The sequence below is a fragment of the Trichosurus vulpecula genome, chromosome X (genome assembly GCF_011100635.1).
Source record: "Trichosurus vulpecula isolate mTriVul1 chromosome X, mTriVul1.pri, whole genome shotgun sequence".
Lineage (NCBI taxonomy): Eukaryota > Metazoa > Chordata > Mammalia > Diprotodontia > Phalangeridae > Trichosurus > Trichosurus vulpecula.
In genome coordinates, this window is record NC_050582.1 from 20,537,730 (window position 1) to 20,558,491 (window position 20,762).

The following is a 20,762-nucleotide window of genomic DNA, read 5'->3' on the forward strand; positions in this document are numbered from 1 at the left end:
TCCTCCCCTCTTCACTATCCCCTATCCTGATAGTGACCTGTTTGTAGACAGGTCTAAAAAGGCAGAGTTTGCTGCTGAGATCAGAGAGGAAGCTACCACAAAGCAAGATTCTAAAGCCAAAGTACTACTACCTCTTCAGATAAATGCAATCACTTGTCTGAGTTAAAATTGCCTGGGGCTTTTAATCAAATCATTCTATTGAGTCCCAGTTTTATTTGAAATTATTATCAGATTTTTCTTTCTCCTTTGTTAGCATCTTCTCTCCAGTAAGCTAACTAGAAGTACAAAAGGAAAGAATACTGTTTTCAAAAATAAACATTCTTCAGTTTTATTCCCCTCTTGTTTAGTCATTTTCAGTCACGTCTGACTCTTCATGACCACATTTGGAGTTTTCTTGCCAAAGATGCTGGAGTGGTCTGCCATTTCCTTCTCTGGCTCATTTGACATTGACTGTACCACCTAGCTTCCCCTTTGTGCCCCTAATTAAAACCAATTAGGAATTGTAATGGACAATAAAAGTGATAAGGTAATGGACTGAAGCTGTAAAAAGTACCATTCCTTAAGGATGCCAAAGAGGATATTGTAAAAAATGGATTCTGTCACATTGGAACTCCAAAGGAGCAACAGAGTGGGAGACAGCAAAGAGCTACCGTGCCTTGTGCTATCCTTAGCAGAACTCTGTCAGCATCTGTTTCAGCTATGATGGCATCCTTTGGATAACAATAGGGGAAAAAAAGAAAAAAAACAAAAAGGAAAGAAAAAGCTTTTATCATTTTTCTGGCAATTCTGTCATCTCTAAATGGTTCAGTCTTTCTCTGGAACCACTATAAGGCAAACAATTTGCAACATTCTCCAGATGGATCCACTACAATGACACAAATGCTCCTCTGAATGTGTATTTCACTTTAGGTTTCTTCTTCAACAAGTCCTAATTCATACCATTAGCAAAGCTAAGTCGTCACTAACATTGATCTTACAGCATGATGCATGTTGTGTTGGTGTGAGTGATCTAATGAAATAAAAAAGGCATCACAAGGGATGGCATTTGACATTGATGTGCCAACGTCATCTTTTCATTTGGAAATGCCTTCACATTCACTCCCACCCCCCACTCATAGTAGTGAAGCTAGAGAATTAGTGAGAGCGAGGAGGGAAGCAACATGGAGAGAAAACAAGTGGCCACTAAGAAACCTTGACTTAATTGTCCTTGGAGCCTGTTTATTTTATATCTTTTGTACTTGTGAAGTTGACAGGAGGGAACATGAGAATAATCCTGTAGACAGGATTATCTGCAGGACATGAATTGACTAAACAGCTATAAAAACCCTCATGTTCCTATCCCTTAGAAATGTCTTGTGTCAAACAAACAGCCAAGCTGGTGGATCTTGATTTCCCTAGACTCTATTCTAACATTTCTCTTCTGCATATCTCTGGTTTGCATTATACTCATTCATTTAACAACTTAAGAACTTGCTCATCTATTATTAGTAAAATGAATCATTTTATTAGGATTAGCCACCACCCACTCCCCCAACTAGTTTTCTAAATTAAGAGTCAATGTGAAATTTAACCATTATAACGTTGTGAATTGGCAAATTGGCAATCAGGTTTGTCCCCGAGCTATCCAGGTTCTACCAGAGCTACACTGAATGACCCTGAGTGGGTCACCCTACTTCTCTGAGGCAATGAGACCAACTATAAGGCAGGGATAAATAATACCTGCCTTGAAATTCCTTTACATTTTGTAGATGCCTTGCTTTAGACTCCATATTCAGGATGTTATAGGATGTAGGAAAGGTCTAAGATTCTTGCTGTATGTTTCCCCAGCTGCTTTTATCCACTAGGAAAAAGGCACAATCAGTCTAGGGGAGCAGGAACTACTGCCAAAGACAACAGGAACCGCTCACTTTTAATTCCTGGCTTATAACTCTCTTATTTTATTTAGGCAGCATTTGGTCATTGATAAGCAAATAATGGAATGGCATTGTTGTAAACATCAGCTAACTTTATAAGGAAGCAAAGTTTTAGATGTGTCAAGACCCTTGAGTTGAGACATCTAGTCCAACCATCCGCAGGATCACATCAAAAGCGAAAGGTAACCCAGGTAGATTTTTGGAGTTTGGCTTGAAAATGGCAAATCAATATTCTGTGCAGTGTCTCATTTTTACCTAGGGAAGTTCTTATCACCTCTATGACGAAGCTCTTCTGAAAGTCACCACAAGTAAGTGCTGATCTTAATTGATATTATAGATATTTGTAGGTCTTATGTTCCCTACTAGACTGTGAGCTCCATGAGTGCAGGAATCATAGTTTACTCATCTTGGTATCTCCTTAATCATGTAATATCATGAACTCTTAATAAAATATTGATTCATTTTCAATATAGTGTTGAAGAGACATGATTACTTCCCTGGGGATGGGAACACTGCCTTTAGGATCATTTGAACTTATAGCCTGACAGGAGCGGCTAGGTGGCACAGTGGACAGAGTGCTGGGCCTAGAGTCAGGAAGACCCGAGTTCACATCTGGCCACAGACACTTGCTAGCTGGATAACCCTGGGCAAGCCACTTCACCCTGTTTGTCTCAATTTCCTCATCTGTAAAGGTGACCTGGAGAAGGAAATGGCAAACCACTCCAGTATCTTTGCCAACAAAACCCCAAATGGGGTCACAAAGAGTCAGACATGAAAAACACCTGAACAAAAGCTTATAAGCTAAAACTCTCCTATTGACAGAAAAGCCAGTGCTTGACATAATATCCACTCTTCTACAAACATGTGTGTGCTCTGACACACAACTCAAAGAGGGAAGGATTGATATAGTTAGGACCTTCAAATAACTTGACTTACTCCAAATAGTGATAGTGTTTTAAACCTTTTAAAATTCATTTTCAATTCCAAAGACAATGCAGAAGATATTCAGAAGATTAATGCACAGGAAGACATAGAAGTGCCAGCTGATAAACCCATTACATTATGTAAGTACAAACAACAAGTGAGAATTCCATACCGTACTCTGCATGGCTATTCTATATAGTATATCAACCTTCCTGAGACTTCCTGTTCATATCATAGACTAATAAAGGGAGGGTGGATATTTGAATTTGGTAAATCCTTAAATGGCAAACCTCTTCACTATGAAAATCAGAATAATTCCCTTTATAAAACCACCAGGCAAACTAGCCTCAACAATGAACTTCTCTTTACTGCATTTCTAACCATGTTTCTTGTTCATTATTTTATGTGATAAAGCTGTATGAGAACCCATAGGCATGTTTTTTATTAAAACATAAAAACCAGACAGCATACATAGGCATAGAAAGGCAGTAGGGAGTGGCATCTAGAAGGCCAGACCTCGTATCAGGAAGACCTACCTCTGAAACATAGCTGGGCAACCTGGAGCAAATCACTTGCCTTCCTGGTCAGTCACCAAGCATTTACTATGCACGTATTATGTGCCAGGCACTGGGCTAAGTTCTAGGGATACAGATGTCTAAGACCCAAAGCTACAAAGGAGTTACCAATCTATATGGGGAAAGGGAGTTTCCACATCAGGAGTCTCCCAAATCCATGAAATCTGAAGTCCAGGTTTAAAAAAATATATTGTATTGCTATTCTAAGTATTATTATAAAGTGAAACCTCCAGAACTGTGAGGAGTGTAGCTCACATCCCAGAACTGAAAAAGGGCTTTAGGGTCATCACACTCAATCAGTACCTGAACAAGAGATCTCTCTATAACCTACCCAACAAATCGATCATTCAACTATTATGTGAGGAGGAATTCACTACCTCCCTTCAGAGGAGAACCATTCCAGCTAGGGGCATCTCCAATTTTCAGGACATTTTTCTTTAGATCAAGCCTGGATACTGAACCTGTTAATAGGAAAGGTTTGTCCCAACCTTTTTTTCTCCTTTATTTGAGTGGATGTTTTTATTTCATTTCATAATAACATATATCCCAAACTAGGAACCCTGACTTAGTCTACATAACATATTTGGCTGCCTGGCACTAACAAGTCGAGAAATGTGGTATTCCTCCCTTGCTAGGTATTTGTATAAAGACCTCAGTTTTATTCCAATCCAGATATTGCCTTAATGAGTTTCTCAAATTTCTTCTCAGAAAGTACATGCTTTATAGTATATTTCTTTGGCTTTCCTTCTTGGGAAGCTATTTTTGAGCAAGCCTCATAGAAGCAATATATAATTTAAAGGCAATAGCAGTATCTGTACAACATTAAGATAAAAGGGTCAGCATAACCTACATGGAAAGCTTCTTTCTTTTTCACATATCACTGTAATCACCAAGTACCCTTTTTCTGAAACAGCAAGGTCACTGAGCTAGACTTCTAAATATGAAGGTGGGGCGGGGAGGAGAAATACATTTTCAAATAGCTGAAGCAGAAAAAAAAGTTTGCAAGGGATGAGTTTGGGACATGGGAAAATGTTCTTGAGTTGGCTGGAAACAGCCCCAGCCCTAATTCTGAAGCTCTTCTTCAGACATTCAAGGACATGGCAGATGCTAATGGGTCTGGCTCTGGCTGCTTATTCATGTTGTCTGTTCAGGTACATGGTCATATAAATGAAGCCCACTGGCTGCTGGGAATGCTACAGAGAGCATTGCAGAATTATTGCTATTGTCTTCTGACTAAAATCATCTATCATGTCTATATGAACATGTCTAGGCAAAATACCTAATGGAGATTCCTTTTTTTCTTATCCTCCCAGAAGTTTTACTTGTTAATGTTCTGTTTGACATGTTTTTCCAGCTTTTTCCAAAAGTCCCAATTGTACAGAGTGTTTCAAGTGTATTCTACATGGGAACAACTAAACTCTTGTTTTACAGGGTTTCAAGTTACATATACAATCTAGTCATTTGACACTTTTAGTTTACTCAATATTTTTTCTTATTATTTTGTTTAATTTTCCCAAGGTGCCCAGGATTTAGTGTCATGAACAATAAGACAGTCGAAACAAATCATCTGAGAGAAGGCCAATCAGAGGGGACCAAAGTAGTATTTTCTCTTTATATCTGTCTCAGCCAAATTCTGTAGTGGAGGCAGGAATTTTTATCAAGGTCATTCACAAATAACCAGCATAGACTCTGTTGTGCCAACTAAAAGGACTATCACCAAAAACTATCCCTATGATCTCCTCCCCTTATTTCAAACACAGGAGTGTCTCAGAGATTTGCTCATAACAACTGTGAGATATGGCAAAATAAAAGAATATTGGGGAGGTAAGAAATACAGACTGTACTAGACCAGTAATTCCCTCCTGAGACTCACAAGTTACTTGTTTTGGTTTTGTTGTTTATAAGGCCGAAGAGAACTAAACATTAGCATTTAAAAAATAGTTAGCATTTATGAGAAATGTACAGGTAACACTATTAGTGAGAAGCCAATCCAAATAATTGAAAGGGAGAGATTGCTTCTATTTGGATGAACCTAAGTTCTTTTTCTCCTCAGTAAAGACTTAGTTTGAGCCAAAGAGAAAGACCAAGGTCTGGTTCCAAAGTCAATGCTGGTTCCCTTAGGGTGGTGGACACAGAGAGATATTACCATTAGCAGTCACTGCCACTGTTCTTAATTTTGGTCAGCCTTTCCAGTCTGACCTAACATTCAATGAGTCTGACTATGGTTGGGCTGTCAGCAAACAAGGAAGGGCAAAGCCAAGAAGAGTGCCTTCTCCAACCTCCCCTAAGAGACCCCCAAACATCTTGGACAGTCCTGTAGTTGGGCCCAACATCTCCAAGTCCAACATAACGTGACAAACTTGAACACCATTATTTTCTGTCAAATATCAATTAAAAAGAGTTTTTGCTGCGTCTGTATTTGTGAAAGTTAACACTTTGCTTTCAAGTGATTGGTTATTGTAGAATGTGCTCACTCTGTCAGATGAATGTATTCACCAATCCATCCTCCACTTGCTGGCCAAAGTTAATCTTCCTCATTTGTATGACTGACCATGTCAACACCCACTTAACAAAATCCATTGGCTCCCCATTACCTGCAGGATCATATATAAAGGCCCATGGCATTTAAAAGGCTTCACCACCTGGCCCCTTTCTACCTTTCTGTCTTTATTCCTCTCCATGCACTTTAGGAGCCAGTTACACTGGCCATCTTGCTGTTCCTCACATGGGACCTACCATTTGCCAGCTCCTTGCCTTTGCACTCACTGTCTGTCCTCCATTCCTGGAACACTCTAGCTTCTTACCCTCTCTTCCATGCTTCTCTAGTTTCCTTCCAGACTCAGTTTAAATCCTACCTTCTTCTGGAAGAGAGCTTTCCTGATCCTCGCCACTCACAATAAAGAAAATTCTTTTTATACCTTAAGCACCATATGTGTGTATGTATGTATAAATAAAATAAGCAGTATGATTTAGTGGCTGGGGCCACAATCATGAAGGTTTCAAGTTCTGCCCTTTATACATGCTGGCTGCATGACTTGGACAAGTCATTAAATCTCTCAGGGCCTCAGGTGACTCTAAGACTAATTTACAGTAGATTTGTTAATCTACAAGTGTCAGGAGTTTCCACAAGAGTTCCCAACACAGATGAACTCACAGGTTCAGAAAACAAAAGTAAAGAATAGAAGATACAAGACAGGACAAGAAAAGGCTCACTAGAGAAACGTGAGCTTCCTAGGTAGGCAATGGGGCACAGACGACAGTGAACAGGACTAAGAGTCAGGAGGCCTGGCCTCGAGCCCCAGCTCTCCCACTGCCATGTTGTCTGACCTTGGGCAACCCATTTCACCACTCTGGGCCTCAGTTTCCTCCTCTACAAAAAGTAGGGGTCAGAATAGATGATATCTAAGGTCACATTTATCTGGAAGAAATTTAGGAACTTATTTTAAAGGTTTCTTTTTAATTTGTTTTTGTTTTAAAATTTTTTTTCTAATAAGATCTATCTATCTATCTATCTATCTATCTATAGAAAAGCTTTGGAATAAGATCAAGAATTGTGGTTGGAGAGCAGTTTGTCTGATCTAGGGGGTCTTAGTGAACTGCAGGTTCAATATCAGTCCGTAGTGTGATATGACAGCCATAAAAAGCTAGTGTGACTTTGGGCTGCATTTTAGAAAAGTATAATGTAGTATAGTACAGTACAGTATACTATGGTATAGTACAGTATGATAGCATAAGCCAGCCACATGTGTACCCTCCCTCTCCTCCTGCTTTTGGATTTCCGTCTAATCCCCATTAAAATGTCAGCTCCTTGAGGGCAAGGACTATATATTTTTTGCTTGTATTTGTATTCCCAGGGTTTAGCACAGGTTACTGGCACATAGTAAGTACTTAATAAATGCTTGTTGACTTGACTTTCACTTCCAGGACTAGGGAAGTGCCCTGCTCAGATCACATGTGGGGTCTCCTGTTTAGCTCTGAGTACCATGGCTAAAGAAGACCATTAATCAGTTGGAAAGGATCCAGAGGAGGGCAACCAGGATAGTGAAAAGGCTGGAGCTCATGTCTTAAGAAGCTCATTTGAAGTAATTGGGAATGTGGAACCCAGAGAAGAGAAGACTGGGGGGGCGTATGACAACTGATCTTTAAGTATTTAAAAAGCTGTGATGGAGAAGAGAGATTGGCCCCCCAGGGCAGAACCAGGATCAATGAGTACAAGTTGCAAGGAGGCCAAATGGGACTTGATGTCAAGAAAACCTCAGCTGCCCCAAAGTCAAATAGGCATACCTGAGAGGGGGTGGGTCCCATTATTTGGTATTCTTCAAGCAAATACTGAACAACACCTTGTCATCTCTGTTCTGGAGGTAGGGGGCATGGGGCATCCTTTAGGGTAAAGGTTGGACTAAGTGACCACTGAGCTCCCTTCCACCTCTAAAATCTATGATTCCGTGACTACTTTCAGGCAATTTTAATACTGGCAAAATAAGGTGGTGATTAGAAACTTGGCTAACAAAGAAATACACACATGCTGACAGGTTGTTGGGGTTGCCAAATGCTGCCCCTTACCAGTGCCTTAATTGTTCATTTTCAAGAGTTACTGTGACTGAAAATTCATGCCCCTGTCCTCAGCCTTCTAGTGTTGAGCCTCTGGGCACACTTAACAATATTAGTCTCTAGACCACAAACTTAGAGTCTGTAACTACATTCCCATCCAAGCCTTTCCTATTTGTTAATACCTCTCAGAGAATAAACTTTGCTAGCAAAGCCATCGGGAATTCCAGCTCGCCTCCATACTACAATGAAGACCAACTAGAGATGACCAAAATGGAAAGCCAAGTGTGAGCAATGTGATTACATAACTAACTTCTTGAACAAGTTCATTTAAAAGAAAATATCACAGTGAGAGTACTTAATCAAATAGAGCTATTTAAACCTTGTTCATTATCAACTAATATAATTAAGGAGAAAATTTTAATCAAGACTTCTAATGAACTCTTAAACTTAGTATGCTAAAAATAACTGAAATTTGGAAAACTCATTTTTTACCTAATTAATGTTTTAAAGTCATCAAAAAGGAAAAAAACAAAACCAATATATATTTGGTGAACTAGCAGGAGCAGAGAACTGAGAAGTGTTTCTAATTACTATCCATTTCCTTTCCCCTTCTTCTGGGTACTCTATTATTCAAAAGCAATATCTTTTCAAAGGAACACAAAATTAAATTTTTCAGTCTTGAGCATTCATGTGTTTGAGTACACAAACTTTAAAACACATACAGGCTAGGATTCTGATGTAATTGCTTCCACTAATTCAAAATCAGGAGCTGGAATACAGATATATTCCCCACATGTATATTGTACAAGTAAGGGAGCAACGTTAATAAGCCTACCCTAGTATGCCAGAGAGAAGGGTGCTGGTACTTTGGCTCACCCTTTTGGCAAAGGTACTGACCTCTGCCAAAATAAGAGCTGAAGTTTATCTAGCACTTAGTGGTTTGCAAAGTATTTTGCCTACATTTTCTCTACAAGTCCTCTCCACAACCCTATGAAGGGGCTACTACAGTCTAATATTATCCCAATCTCACAGATGAGAAAACTGATGCTCATGGTCAAATACAAAATTCAAATCTAGGTCTTCCTGACTCTATGTCTAGTGTCCTTTTGACTCCCCCATACTTCCTATGCTAGAATAAGATTAATCATCCCCATTTCTATAGTATTCTAGGTTTTAGAAAGTCCTTTCCTCACAATAATCCTGTGAACTAGGTGTTATAATTATTAACCGACCCATTTAAGAGATGGGGCAGCTGAGGCTCAGAGAGGTGAAATGCCCTGAGTTACTTAGCCAGGAAGTGTCAGAGTCAGGATTGAAATCCAAGTCCCCTGATTCCAGGGCCTATACTCTTTCTACTACACTGCACATTATACTATTCCTGGGGGAAAAGTGTACAGGTGGGGACTAGAATAACCCAACTCCTCTAACAGAGTCCTCATTTGGATCTATCTCACAGAGTGTTGATGAGGCTCAGTGGAGACCACCTGTGTAAGTTCTGTGGCCACTTATAAGTATCATTCTTCTTATATAGCAAGGTTCACCTGGTTGGTGCCTGGCCTGAAGTTTTGGCACATGATTTGACAATATCCACCTGGCATCATGCCACCATCTCTCTCTCTCTCTCTCTCTCTCTCTCTCTCACTCTCTCTTTTGCCCCCCCCTCTCATCTATGCAGCAAATTTGTCCCAGATGCTCCCCGAGGGCAAGGAGCATGACTCAATTGGTGCTCTCTAAGCAGTCAATTGGTTATGTGAGCTCAAGCAGAGTCCATGATTAGCAAAAATGGCAGATTATAATGATATGAGATATTTCCCTTTGCTTCCCTTTCTGGTGGTCTACACAAGTTAAATAAAAAAGATTATTTTAATAGAAATACTATAGAAATATCTCAGGGAAATATGTGTACTTCAGCAATATACAGAATTTTAAAACTGAAAATGGAAGGCACCTATGAACATTTAATGATATGCTATATATATATATATATACATATATGTATATTTTATGTTATTTTGCTATTATGGTTCTAATCAGATTTAGGCAAGATAAAGATGGAGCTTGTCATTGTCAACCCAGCTATCTCTCTGATCTTAGCCACTCTAGACGCACAAGCATGTTGGAATAAATGAGGGCTCTCAGTGAGCAAAATATATTAATATTCTATGCTGAATTCACAGAGGCTTTACAATAAAAAACCCTTTTGTTTTAAAATATATAGTAAAAAAAGGACATCTCTTTCCTTACATTAAGCAGGTGAGTTAGATTGGGTTATTCACCTGACAAGTGCAATTTGGAAGCAGGGTTGGGAGGAGGAGGTAGATGGAGGGGAGAAGAGAGTAGGGATAAGGCTACATGAAGAATCCCTGAAAATACACAACCTTGATAATTATTTTACTGAGATATTCTGTATATTTAATTATTCCATTCTGTGGAAGAGTTGAATAAATTTTTTCAGTTAATGGGATGCGCCTGGGCACAATTACATTTTCTTCTATGGGGATTCCAACTGTTTCAATTATCCTTGTCACTCAAGTGACACATTGACCGCCAGAACTATCATTGCCTATTAGGACCCCTAAACTTGCCACACCATGGATACCTGAAGGCCCTCAGTGGTTCTCAAGGAATTCAGCAATTCTCAGGAATTCTCCTGAGAAGCCAAGAAAAAAGATGACTGAATAACAGCTAAATAATTCCTATACAATCTTCAAATATTGCATCTACTATTTGATATGCTCAAAGCAATTCTGAGAGATCATTTGGCATCTTGAGTTTTCAAAGCATGGGGAATTGGGGGTGGAATAGAGCAGGGAAAGATGAAGAATACGATTTTAGGGAAAAAAGAATTCTTTGCTTTACAAAAGGATTCAGCTAAGGCTTACTTAAAATTGTAAGAACTCTAATACATTGGAAATAGGATTCAGCTTACTAAAACTTAGTTTATATACAACTATTTTTGCCCAAAGCAAAATACTTCTGTCTGTAGGGGCCATCATAAAAGCCTAGGAGTTTAATACTTTAGCAAGATGGTGAAGCAGAAAGCATAGTAACTCAGACCTAGATTCAAATCCTGCTTTGTGACACTGGGCAAGTCGTTTAACTTCCCTCAGCCTCAGTTTCTTCATTTGTAAAAAGAAGTGGTTAAACTAGATGGCCTCCAAGGTCCTTCTCCCCCTTAAATCTTTTCTTCTCCAGGCTAATCTTCCTTCAAATCATCTGCATAAGGCATGAACTGGAGGCCCTTAATTCTCCTGTCTGTCCTCTGGATACTCCTCATGTTGCCAATGTCCTTCCTAAAAGGTGGCACCCACAGCTGCACACAACATTCCAGAAGATGTGGTCTGTTTAGGGGACTGCAGGTAAAGCAGGGCTACATCTATCCTAATTTAGCTTAATATTGTGCTACTGGCTTTTTAGGTCCTACATGGCACTAGTGACCCATATAGAGTCTCAGGCCCACCAAAAAAGCCCCAGGCATTTTTCAAACACATTGCTGTGTAGCCATGCCCCCCTTATCTTGTGCTTGGGAAGGTCCTTTAGGAACACACGGGTAAGATTTACAATGTACTCCTGTTAAATTTCACTTTTTTGGATTCAACCCAGCATTCTAGCCTGTGAAGATGCTTCAGATGCTGATTCTCATCTTTGTTAGCTGTGCCGTCTATCTTTGGGTCATCTGCAAATTTGATAATCACGTTATTTTTTCCTTTATCAGAGTTATTAACAAAAATGTGAAACCAGAGCGGTCCAAACACAAATACTCAAGGTACCACCCTGCAGATCTCCTTCCAAGCTGACATTGGATTAGACTCTGGCTTCAGCTGTTCAGCCAATTTGGAATCCCTCAGTTCCTCATTGTTCCTGACCTCCTCACACCTATCAGGCACATCTCCATTTCCCTCTGTAGGGTAGGATCTAGACTGAGGCTGTCCAAAATGCAGCCCACCTACAAGCATAGAAATTTACATAAATGCTTTAGTAAACCAAGCCGAGCTATTGCAGCACTCTCACTAAAATGGCAAATCAAAATATATTATCTATTGTTTCAATAAAAACCTAAGGTCGGACAGCCCTGATCTAGACAATTAAAGTTTCTTACCATTACTATGCCTTTGTACAAATGTTCAAATCGTCCAAAACATTCTCTGATGATAGCATCATCCCTATTTTTGTCTCTGTTGATCTTCATCCCAATGCTGTATGCTATACTTCTCCTGCCTGATACCTGGATTTCTTCATATCAGTATTTCTTCTTAATGTACAATATTACTCTACTCACTTTTACCTATCCTGACTCTTTTGAATAAGGTATTCCCTTCCAGAACCATATTCTGGTCATGGGTCTCATCCTACCAATTGTTAATGATATCTGATAAGGTCAATTTTCCCCCTTTGCATGAGAATCTCTAGTTCAAGTGGCCTGTTGCCTACTTTGTACATTTCTGTGTCAGTGTCTGAGGCCATGCATTTTACTGCTGGTTCCTTTCTTGGATTTTATCTCCCATGATTTTCTGGGTGTATTATCTCCTCTTCTTTTCCTATTCTCTATGGTAGCAAAGTTGCTAGGCATAGATAGGAAGTTTTCTCCTTCAGCCTTTCTTTTTAGTTTAATGTCCTGATCAGGTTTGCAAGATGCTACACAAATACTCTTACTAACTATTGCTAGGTGCACTACAATACATTTTAGGCTGTGATCCTGACTTCTCAATCTCTATCTCATACACAGATGTCTTAAAAAGTTGTTCACTCCCCCAATCTTCCTTCCTCATTCAAATACATGGGCTTTGATGGTTAGCAGGGATGACCACTTGAACCCTTAAGGTTTTCAGTTGTTAAAGACTTTGTTATCATTGATCATAGCTCATAGATAGACAGACATAGCAATGCTTTGTAGGTGACTTCTAACAATATCATGTGTTATTCGTTTTTCCAATCACCAGAAATAGGCAGCAGTTATCATATTTGACAAGTGTTAGATGTTTCTCTGTCATGACTTGAAAATATGCTTGGGAAAGACAACAAACTATTTTTTTATCATTATTGGGTGACAGATAGCTGCTTGAGTCCCCCTCAACATGTGATTAGCAACCAAAACTATACTTGTCACTTCTTCTCCTAACCCTCATTAGGTTGGCAGACAGCACCTATGGATCCAAATCATCATTCCTCAGAGTACAAGTGACTGCTTTCTCCTCAGGGGCTACCATTCCTTGCTCCTAGGAAAGAGCCTCACATTTGTTTATAAACATCCAAATCCAGTGGGCCTTCTTCCCTTTCCTCTCTATGGCCTTCTTTTACTAACACAGGTCAGGGTTTCCTTCTTTCTCTTTAGATCCTTTTTATCTTTGTTTTCAAGTTTTCCTTCTGTTCTTTTTTTAAAGAAAACTTCTTTGTTCTTCAAAACCTCAAAATTGAAGATGGGTTCCTCTTACCCCTTAAACTCCTCTTCTAAGAGGGGAACCAGACTGCCCTTTGAGTAGAGACAGCAGTCAGTTGGCCATGTGAGAAATATAAACATCACCCACTCTATGCAGATCATTGAAACCTCTCCTCCCCACCCCCCATACCCTCCATGCTTGCTTAAAGAAAGATCTTTAGCCCTTGTACTTCTTGCTAGTAGCTCCTCTGGTGAAAGGCCTAGAAAACTGCTTGTGGCCATGTCTATCTTGGAGTTGTCACTCTCTTCCATGCACCTTCCCAGCCACTCTCACTTCCATTAGCTTTGTAAACTCTTAGTCTGTTTTCAAAGTGCCTCATTATCTTCTTCTCCTTGACTCTTTCATTCTCCTCATTGTCTTTGTGTCCTTCTTCTGGTCCTCCTTCAGGGTGTCTTTCTCTTTTTGTTCTAGGTCCTTTTTCTCTAGTCCTCTTTCTCCTTGAAACTTTCATTTTTTGCTCTGATTTTCTTAAGTGTTAGTGGTCTACTTTCTCCTCTGACCCTTCCCCTTTTCCCCCTTAAGAGGCTCCTACAGTCTTCTCAAATTCAATCTCTGACCTTCTTCCTAATTCCAATGCCATCCAAATAAATGTCACAACTTCTCCTTCTACAGTCCCAGGCTTTCTGCTCCATCTCCTATGAAGGCTGGAAGTGGAAAGTTGGTCATCCCAGCTCTGCTCTTGCTGGGACCTCTTAAATCATGCCATTTGGCGCAGGTGGCCACCTATTCTGACCACAAGGAAGGCTGCACCCTTTCACCCTGTGCTAGCACTTCGGAATTTTTCTTCATGCTCCATTGGAAAAGGACCACTAGAACCCTGCAAACCGATCTAGTGCCCTATTGTCTATGTGACAGCTGGCTAATATCATAATCTGTGCTAATGGATTAGCATCATTTGGTTCACTCTGGCATTCAAATGCCCCAACATTTCCAACTTCAACCACCTTTTCCAGGTTGAAAAGTGAAGAGAATGGTCTCTTCACAGAGTAGTTACTAAAAAAATTGGTTATGGTGACAAAGATGATACCCACATGGCCAGAGAAGAAATAGAACAACATTTTAAAATCCTTTCTAAAAATGTACTTAACAGTGCCTCTTGGCCCCCCAATTTAAAATCTCTTCTGAATCTTCACAGCATGCTTGAAGATTATACGGAAATATTTATTATCATATTTATTTACACTTAACTTACGTAGGGATGCAACAATTTTTACAAGATCATCCTCAATTAATGGCAAGGCTACCTAATTTCCAATCTTGTCATTTGTATAGAAGACACTGTTTTCCAAATGTTTGATTTTTTGAGAATATTAACTGGAAGATACTACAGTATGTGTTAGGAAGGGGTGAGGAGTCCAATCTTATTATTCTTGTTTTTGTTGATATTTTCTTTGTCATTGTGGCCCTATATTACAAATGTTAAGATTCAGTACACTACCACAGCCAAATTGGGATTGTTGCCATGGAATAGGAACATAAACATACAGATTTATATTAAGAAATTTTTCTCATGTGACAGATGAATGTTGGAACATTTTGTAACCAAAACATTAGTTTCTATGAATATTCTAGAGATGTCAGCAATTACTACTACTAAATTATTTCTCCTTCTAGCAAATTCTCTCCTACAATTAGCTAAATGAATGATGCAATTTTTCTTCACACCTGAGCTACTGGAACAGGGTCCTAAGGCTGACTGGTTAAAACTGTGATATGACCCAGTAACACAAACTCTACTGTGCCTGTCTGAGAAGAATCAAGTATTCATTTCAGTTAACAGATTTTTTTTTGCAAGACTTGTGAAGCCTGGAAACAGGATTACCCTAAAAAGAGAAAAAACAGGAGAATGTCTGTTTTCTACTCTACGTCCACCCATCAGAAGAGTGTCAAGATTATTTCTGATGCAGAGGAGAGAAGATGCAGTTGCATGGGAAATCCCTGAGGAATGTGTACAGAGATATACACATATCCCTCAGGATTTCAGGTGTTTTTATTAGTTTCTTAAGGGATATACAATCTTAAAAAGTCAATATGAATTTCCCATCAATATTTTGCTCTTAGAACTAGGATGGAACAGTAAGAGAAAAAGCAGGAGGGAAGAAACAGAAGAAAAAATAGTTAGGAAGAAAGAAACAGAAGAAAACTAGAAAGGGAGATAAGGATGCAAACGATCTAACAGATTTTTAAATATTAAAATATATTTCAAAAAAGAGAGGCAGCATGGTGCAATGAGTAGAGGGCTAGCCTTGGTGTTCAAGAGTGACTTCTAACACATTTTGGTCTATGACCAAAGGCAAAATTTTTAAGCTCTCAGCATCTCAACAACTCTCTAAAACTATATCTTAGGGAAGATGTGTTGAGCTCTATTGGTACAAGGAAATTTTCACCCTGAGGGTCCTCAATACAAAGAAATCACAGATATGGACCAAAATGGGAAAACATCTTTTCTTATATTTTCAAGAGGGAGTAAGGTCAATGGGAATTCCCCAACTTTGCCTCATCTATGTTAAATTTAATAGCTATGGCTTTTCACTCTACGCAAATAAAAGTCAAGCACTTTTTATGACATTTAAAACAACTTAAGCAAATACATGAGAAGAGGTAATATGATGTAGTGGATGAAAAGCTGGCTCTGACCCTGGATTCAAGTCTGCTTCTGACATATACCAGCTTTGTAACCCTTAGCGAAGTCATTTCATCTCTCAGGGTCACAACTCTAAGACTATAAACTACAGAACAGCTACAGATCTGCACTGGAAGAAGTTTCTTCACCAAGAGTTTCTAGAAACCAATGAAATGACAGGAATCCTGAAACAAAGTATGGACATAAAATTTATTCTTGGATCAAAATCAGGTAGTTGGAAAAGACTCAATCATGATTCAAGGCAATATATGGATATAATATGGTACCATTTTCTTTTCCAAGAGGGCTTAAGTAGCACCTAGCTCATACAGATGAAAACTCAACTTAGACCTAACCAAAAATGTTTGGTGGACATTGACAAAATTATGAGATAGGCAATAAATAATATTTCACTCCATACCCATCATCTAGCATTTCCATGCTTCCTCCTCCTGTTTCTCTACCAAAACCTAGGAAATGTTCTGATGAATTCATCCACATCGAAGTATAAAAAACTCGTAGGGCTTAAGTGCTTATCTCTCACATGAGTACAGGAGTTTCAGTATGGAACAAGTCCAAAGGTAAATGTATCAATCTCAAATTTTGGCACTTTAAGAATTAACAAGTCAGTAAAGATTTCCTGAGGGAGAGAAGGGAAGAGAAATCTAATTTCTCTATGTACCTAAAATCAGGTCATGGAGGAAGTCATCTACTCATAAGATGTAAGCCTTTTAAACTTCTGTCAATTGAATACACTTTTGAGAAAAAAACACCTATCAAATCATTCTAGACAAAGCCAGGGCACCTCAACCAATCTATATATCATTTCTTAGTCAGGGCATTGAGTAGTACTAGAATGGTTTTTGATGGAAAAAGAAAATAGGCCACAGGATAAATAGAATCATTTCCTGTGAATTGTTGAGACCCAATTGCTACCCAAGCTTTGAAGTGATTATTCAGTTCATGAAGATGGAAAATGCAGCCCTAAGGCTTTCCCAATGCTTGGCTCTGTTGAAATAGGTATAAGGCTCAGATTTTCTTTTGATGCAACTAATGAAGGAAAAACAAAACAGAACAAAACACTTTCTACAAAAGTACAGTTGTGAAAATGGCATTCTCCAGGCCAATATTGGAGCAAACCATTTCAAAGATCTCTGCACACCATTGGGTTTTAAGGCCTTGTTGATTTAAGTGACTATTTTGGTCTCTTTCTCTCAGGGAACCAGCTATAGCCCCTGCTGAAAGTTTCAAACACAGAACTCATGTCTCTGTGGCAGAGTACCCTACATCAGCAAGTGTAATCATGGAACTTTGCTTTCATAATATGTTGCAATGAGAAACAGGCTTTGCTCCTGTTTTTCTGATTCATCATATTAGCCACCTTCCTCACTGGGTTACTGGTTTATTTGATCCACCTATCCTCATCCTCCATTTGCAATGCAGTCTGCTATGACCAATGTTATTTGATTCCTTGGCCTTGTTTCATCCAATAGTCTTCCCATTTCACGAAGGGAAAAAACAAAATATTCCCTGAACATTCTACACAGTCCTAAAGGAAACATAAGCTCTTTGGCATAGTAGATTTTAGAAGAGAAGTGTAAATATCCCTGCAGGTATGAACCCTAGAAACCAAAACATTAGGCTAAGTCACTTACCACATGCAAAATCTTGACTTCTTCTTCACCCTTTGAAGAGTCCTACACAGGGAGAAGGGAGGAGAGAAGCACAATTTTATTGCACCCTAGTCGTCATTAGCCAAAAATGCAGAGGAAAAAGTAAATGCTGAAGGAAAGGAAAAAGGTTTTAAGTGAGTAAAATGTTTTAAACTGGTATGTGTTCTTCTGAATCTAATGTACTAGTATCTGGTTGATTTACATTTATTATTAGAGATAGTAAGTAATTAGAATTCGAGCCGCTTGGTTTACCACACTTGTGTAGGTCTGACTATGTCACCCCCCTCCATCACCTCAATGAACTACAATAGCTTTTTGTTACCACCATGATCAAATACAAGGTCTTCCACTTGGTAGTTAAGACTCTTTACAACCTGGTTCCTTCCTACCTTTCCAGTCTTCTGGCACTTTCTTCCCCTCTATGCATCCTACTCTCTAGCTATACCAGCCTCCTTGTGAATATTCCTTGCATCAGAGTAGACATGTTTGTATAGAAATTTATTTTTGCCCAATACAAATCATAGTTTTGCACATGATTTGGGAAAGTGAAGGCACTGGTTTCTAACAGAGTTGTAACTAAACATTGTCTGAACATAAACTTTCATATTATTAATGTTAAACATGATAAATTATATATGGGCATATATGTATATTAAACATATATGATATATGTATATGTTTCATCTGTAGATTTTTACAAGCCAGCAATAATCGATACCTTCTAATCAGAGAAGACTGACTGATTTTTAAATTTTTTTTGTTAGGATAGATATTCTGGCTCTAAGAATCTAAACTCATTAAGAATCTTTAAAGAGGGAAAAATCTAGCACTAGAATATGTTAAATAGCAGTAACTTTGAAATCTGCTAATATAGGAATTAAGATTCTTCTAGAATCTTTCATTAGGGGCATAATAACATGGAAGACAGAAGTAAATAATTTGGTTGTTACCTGGTGGGACACAGTCGGGAATATAAATTCATTCCACAGTACCTCAGCCAGGATATCATGTAAGATGTCTAAACAAACAAGTTAAGCTTGCAGATTTGAGTCAAAAATGCAAAATGCAAGGCAAAAACTAGAACATGTATTTTGTTTACAATTATTATTAATTTGCTCAATGGCATGCACTGAAACCCATCAGCAGAGTGGTTGTCCCTAGAGCCCAGTATGGAACATTAATAAGTATTCATTTAATGTTCTTTGTATATGAAAGAGTTGACTAATTGGGACATTTAATTAAAGGACATTGTTACATATGCATTTTTTATCAATTTCATAGTCCCAACTCTTTAAACTAGTTTTGTTACAGGCAAATATGAACTGTGGCTAGGACAGTGGGTGAAAACTTGGTTGGTTCAGAAAAAGAGAGGGCAGGCAGAGGAAAGTTCTAGGGATAAGGCTAATGCTGAGCTAAGTGGATAAGGAAGTGAGGTCTGCTTTTATGCCCTTACATTCCTCTCCCCCTTGGGGATAAATTCCCTTCAGGAACCAACTGCAAGTACCATACGATAGGCCTCAAACAAACTTGCTCATCACTGATGCTTTAGTGTGGATGTAGATAACTCTCTGTAACCCCTCGCCAAGAGGAGCTCCACTTTGAGCCTCTAGACCTGAGGTTCTGTTACAGGCTCCTTTGGCAATCTGGTAAAGCCTATGGACTCCTTCTCAGAATGTTCTAAATCCACAACAAAAATTTTGTTGTTGGTTCATTTTAGTCATGTCTGAGTTGTTGTGACCTTGTTTTGGGGTTTTCTTGCCTCTGACTAGAAGTTTGAGTGTCAGAGTGAAAGAGAAGAAGCAATTTCTGGGGGAGAGAGACAGCTCCTCTTAGATCCCAGAAATTTTATCACCTACCTACACATGGTTGTTATTGTTCAGTCATTTCAGTTGTGTCTGATTCTTTATGACCCCATTTTGAGATTTTCTTGGCAAGGATCCTGGAGTGAGTTGTCATTTCCTTCTATAGCTCATTTACAGATGAGGAAACTGAGGCAAATGGGGTTAAATGACTGGCCCAGGGTCACACAGCTAGTATACATATGAGGCTGGATTTGAACTCATGAAGATGAGTCTTCCTGACACCGAGCCCAGTGCTCTATCCACTTTGCCACTTTGCTGCCCACCATGGGCAGTTAGTCATAATTTACTGGATTTGAAGTTAGCAGACCTGGGTTCAAATTCCAGCTCCATTACTATTTACTAGATGTGTGACTACGGAGAAAGTGACTTAACATCTCTGGGCCCTGATTTCCTCATCTATAAAATGAAGTAGCCTTCAAATGGTCCCTTCCAGTCCTACATCACCAATCCTCCAAAGAGCAAAGGCTTCCTCTGTGAGTTACACAGGTGGCGGGCCAATCTCCTTTTCTGCACCATTTCTCAACGGTACCAGCTCGGCCCATAGCTATTCTAGAGGGCTACACGTTAACTGAGACACATCAGTGAGGAGGGCCACTTGTCAGCAGAGCTGGCAAGAGAGAGGAGTTGGTAATATTGTTAAACAGTATGTTAGTAATTATAATAATAATAAAATCCAGTTTAGGAATCAATTCAGAAAGCCCTGCATTTAGACACTTGCCAAATCTCACCAAATCTCTATGGGAATAATATGTCATCCTCACCCTCATCATCGCCATCATCATCGCTAGTGTTTATATTGTGCCTGCTATGTGCCAGGCCCTGTGCTAAGTGCATAATAAATATCATGTCAATTTTATGTCATCATAACAAATTCGGGAGTCAGGGCAAATTCCAAGGTGCTCTTTGAGAAAAGGAGTCCAAGTGAAAGAGGATTCCTTTTGTGTTGGATGTAGTTCACTTTGTAGCATCAGATCCCAGCGCACCATTGCATTAAGCAGAGTCACTACAGACTACCTCATCAGTTACCTAAAACGCTGCTGCTACAATTCATTCTTCATTTCACCTGCTTAATTTTTTTAAAAGCCTCACAAATGTTACTGTGGTTATCGGGTGCTACGTACATTACTTAATCTTTTTGAAGGGTGAAACGTAAGCAGCAGAAAATGAAGAGGCAGAGGTAGATCACATTCAGGTCTTTGAAAG

At 39.1% G+C, this 20,762-nt stretch overlaps 1 protein-coding gene across 1 annotated transcript in view; it reads right to left on the bottom strand.

Annotated features, from left to right (window-relative positions):
* The window catches only part of LOC118832811 (connector enhancer of kinase suppressor of ras 2-like), a 566,603-nt gene that overhangs the window by 267,350 nt on the left and 278,491 nt on the right, over positions 1 to 20,762 (bottom strand). Inside the window, exon 6 of the mRNA XM_036740170.1 lies at positions 17,680 to 17,721. Coding sequence (XP_036596065.1) covers positions 17,680 to 17,721 — 42 coding nt within the window. The remainder of the gene's footprint in view (positions 1 to 17,679; positions 17,722 to 20,762) is intronic.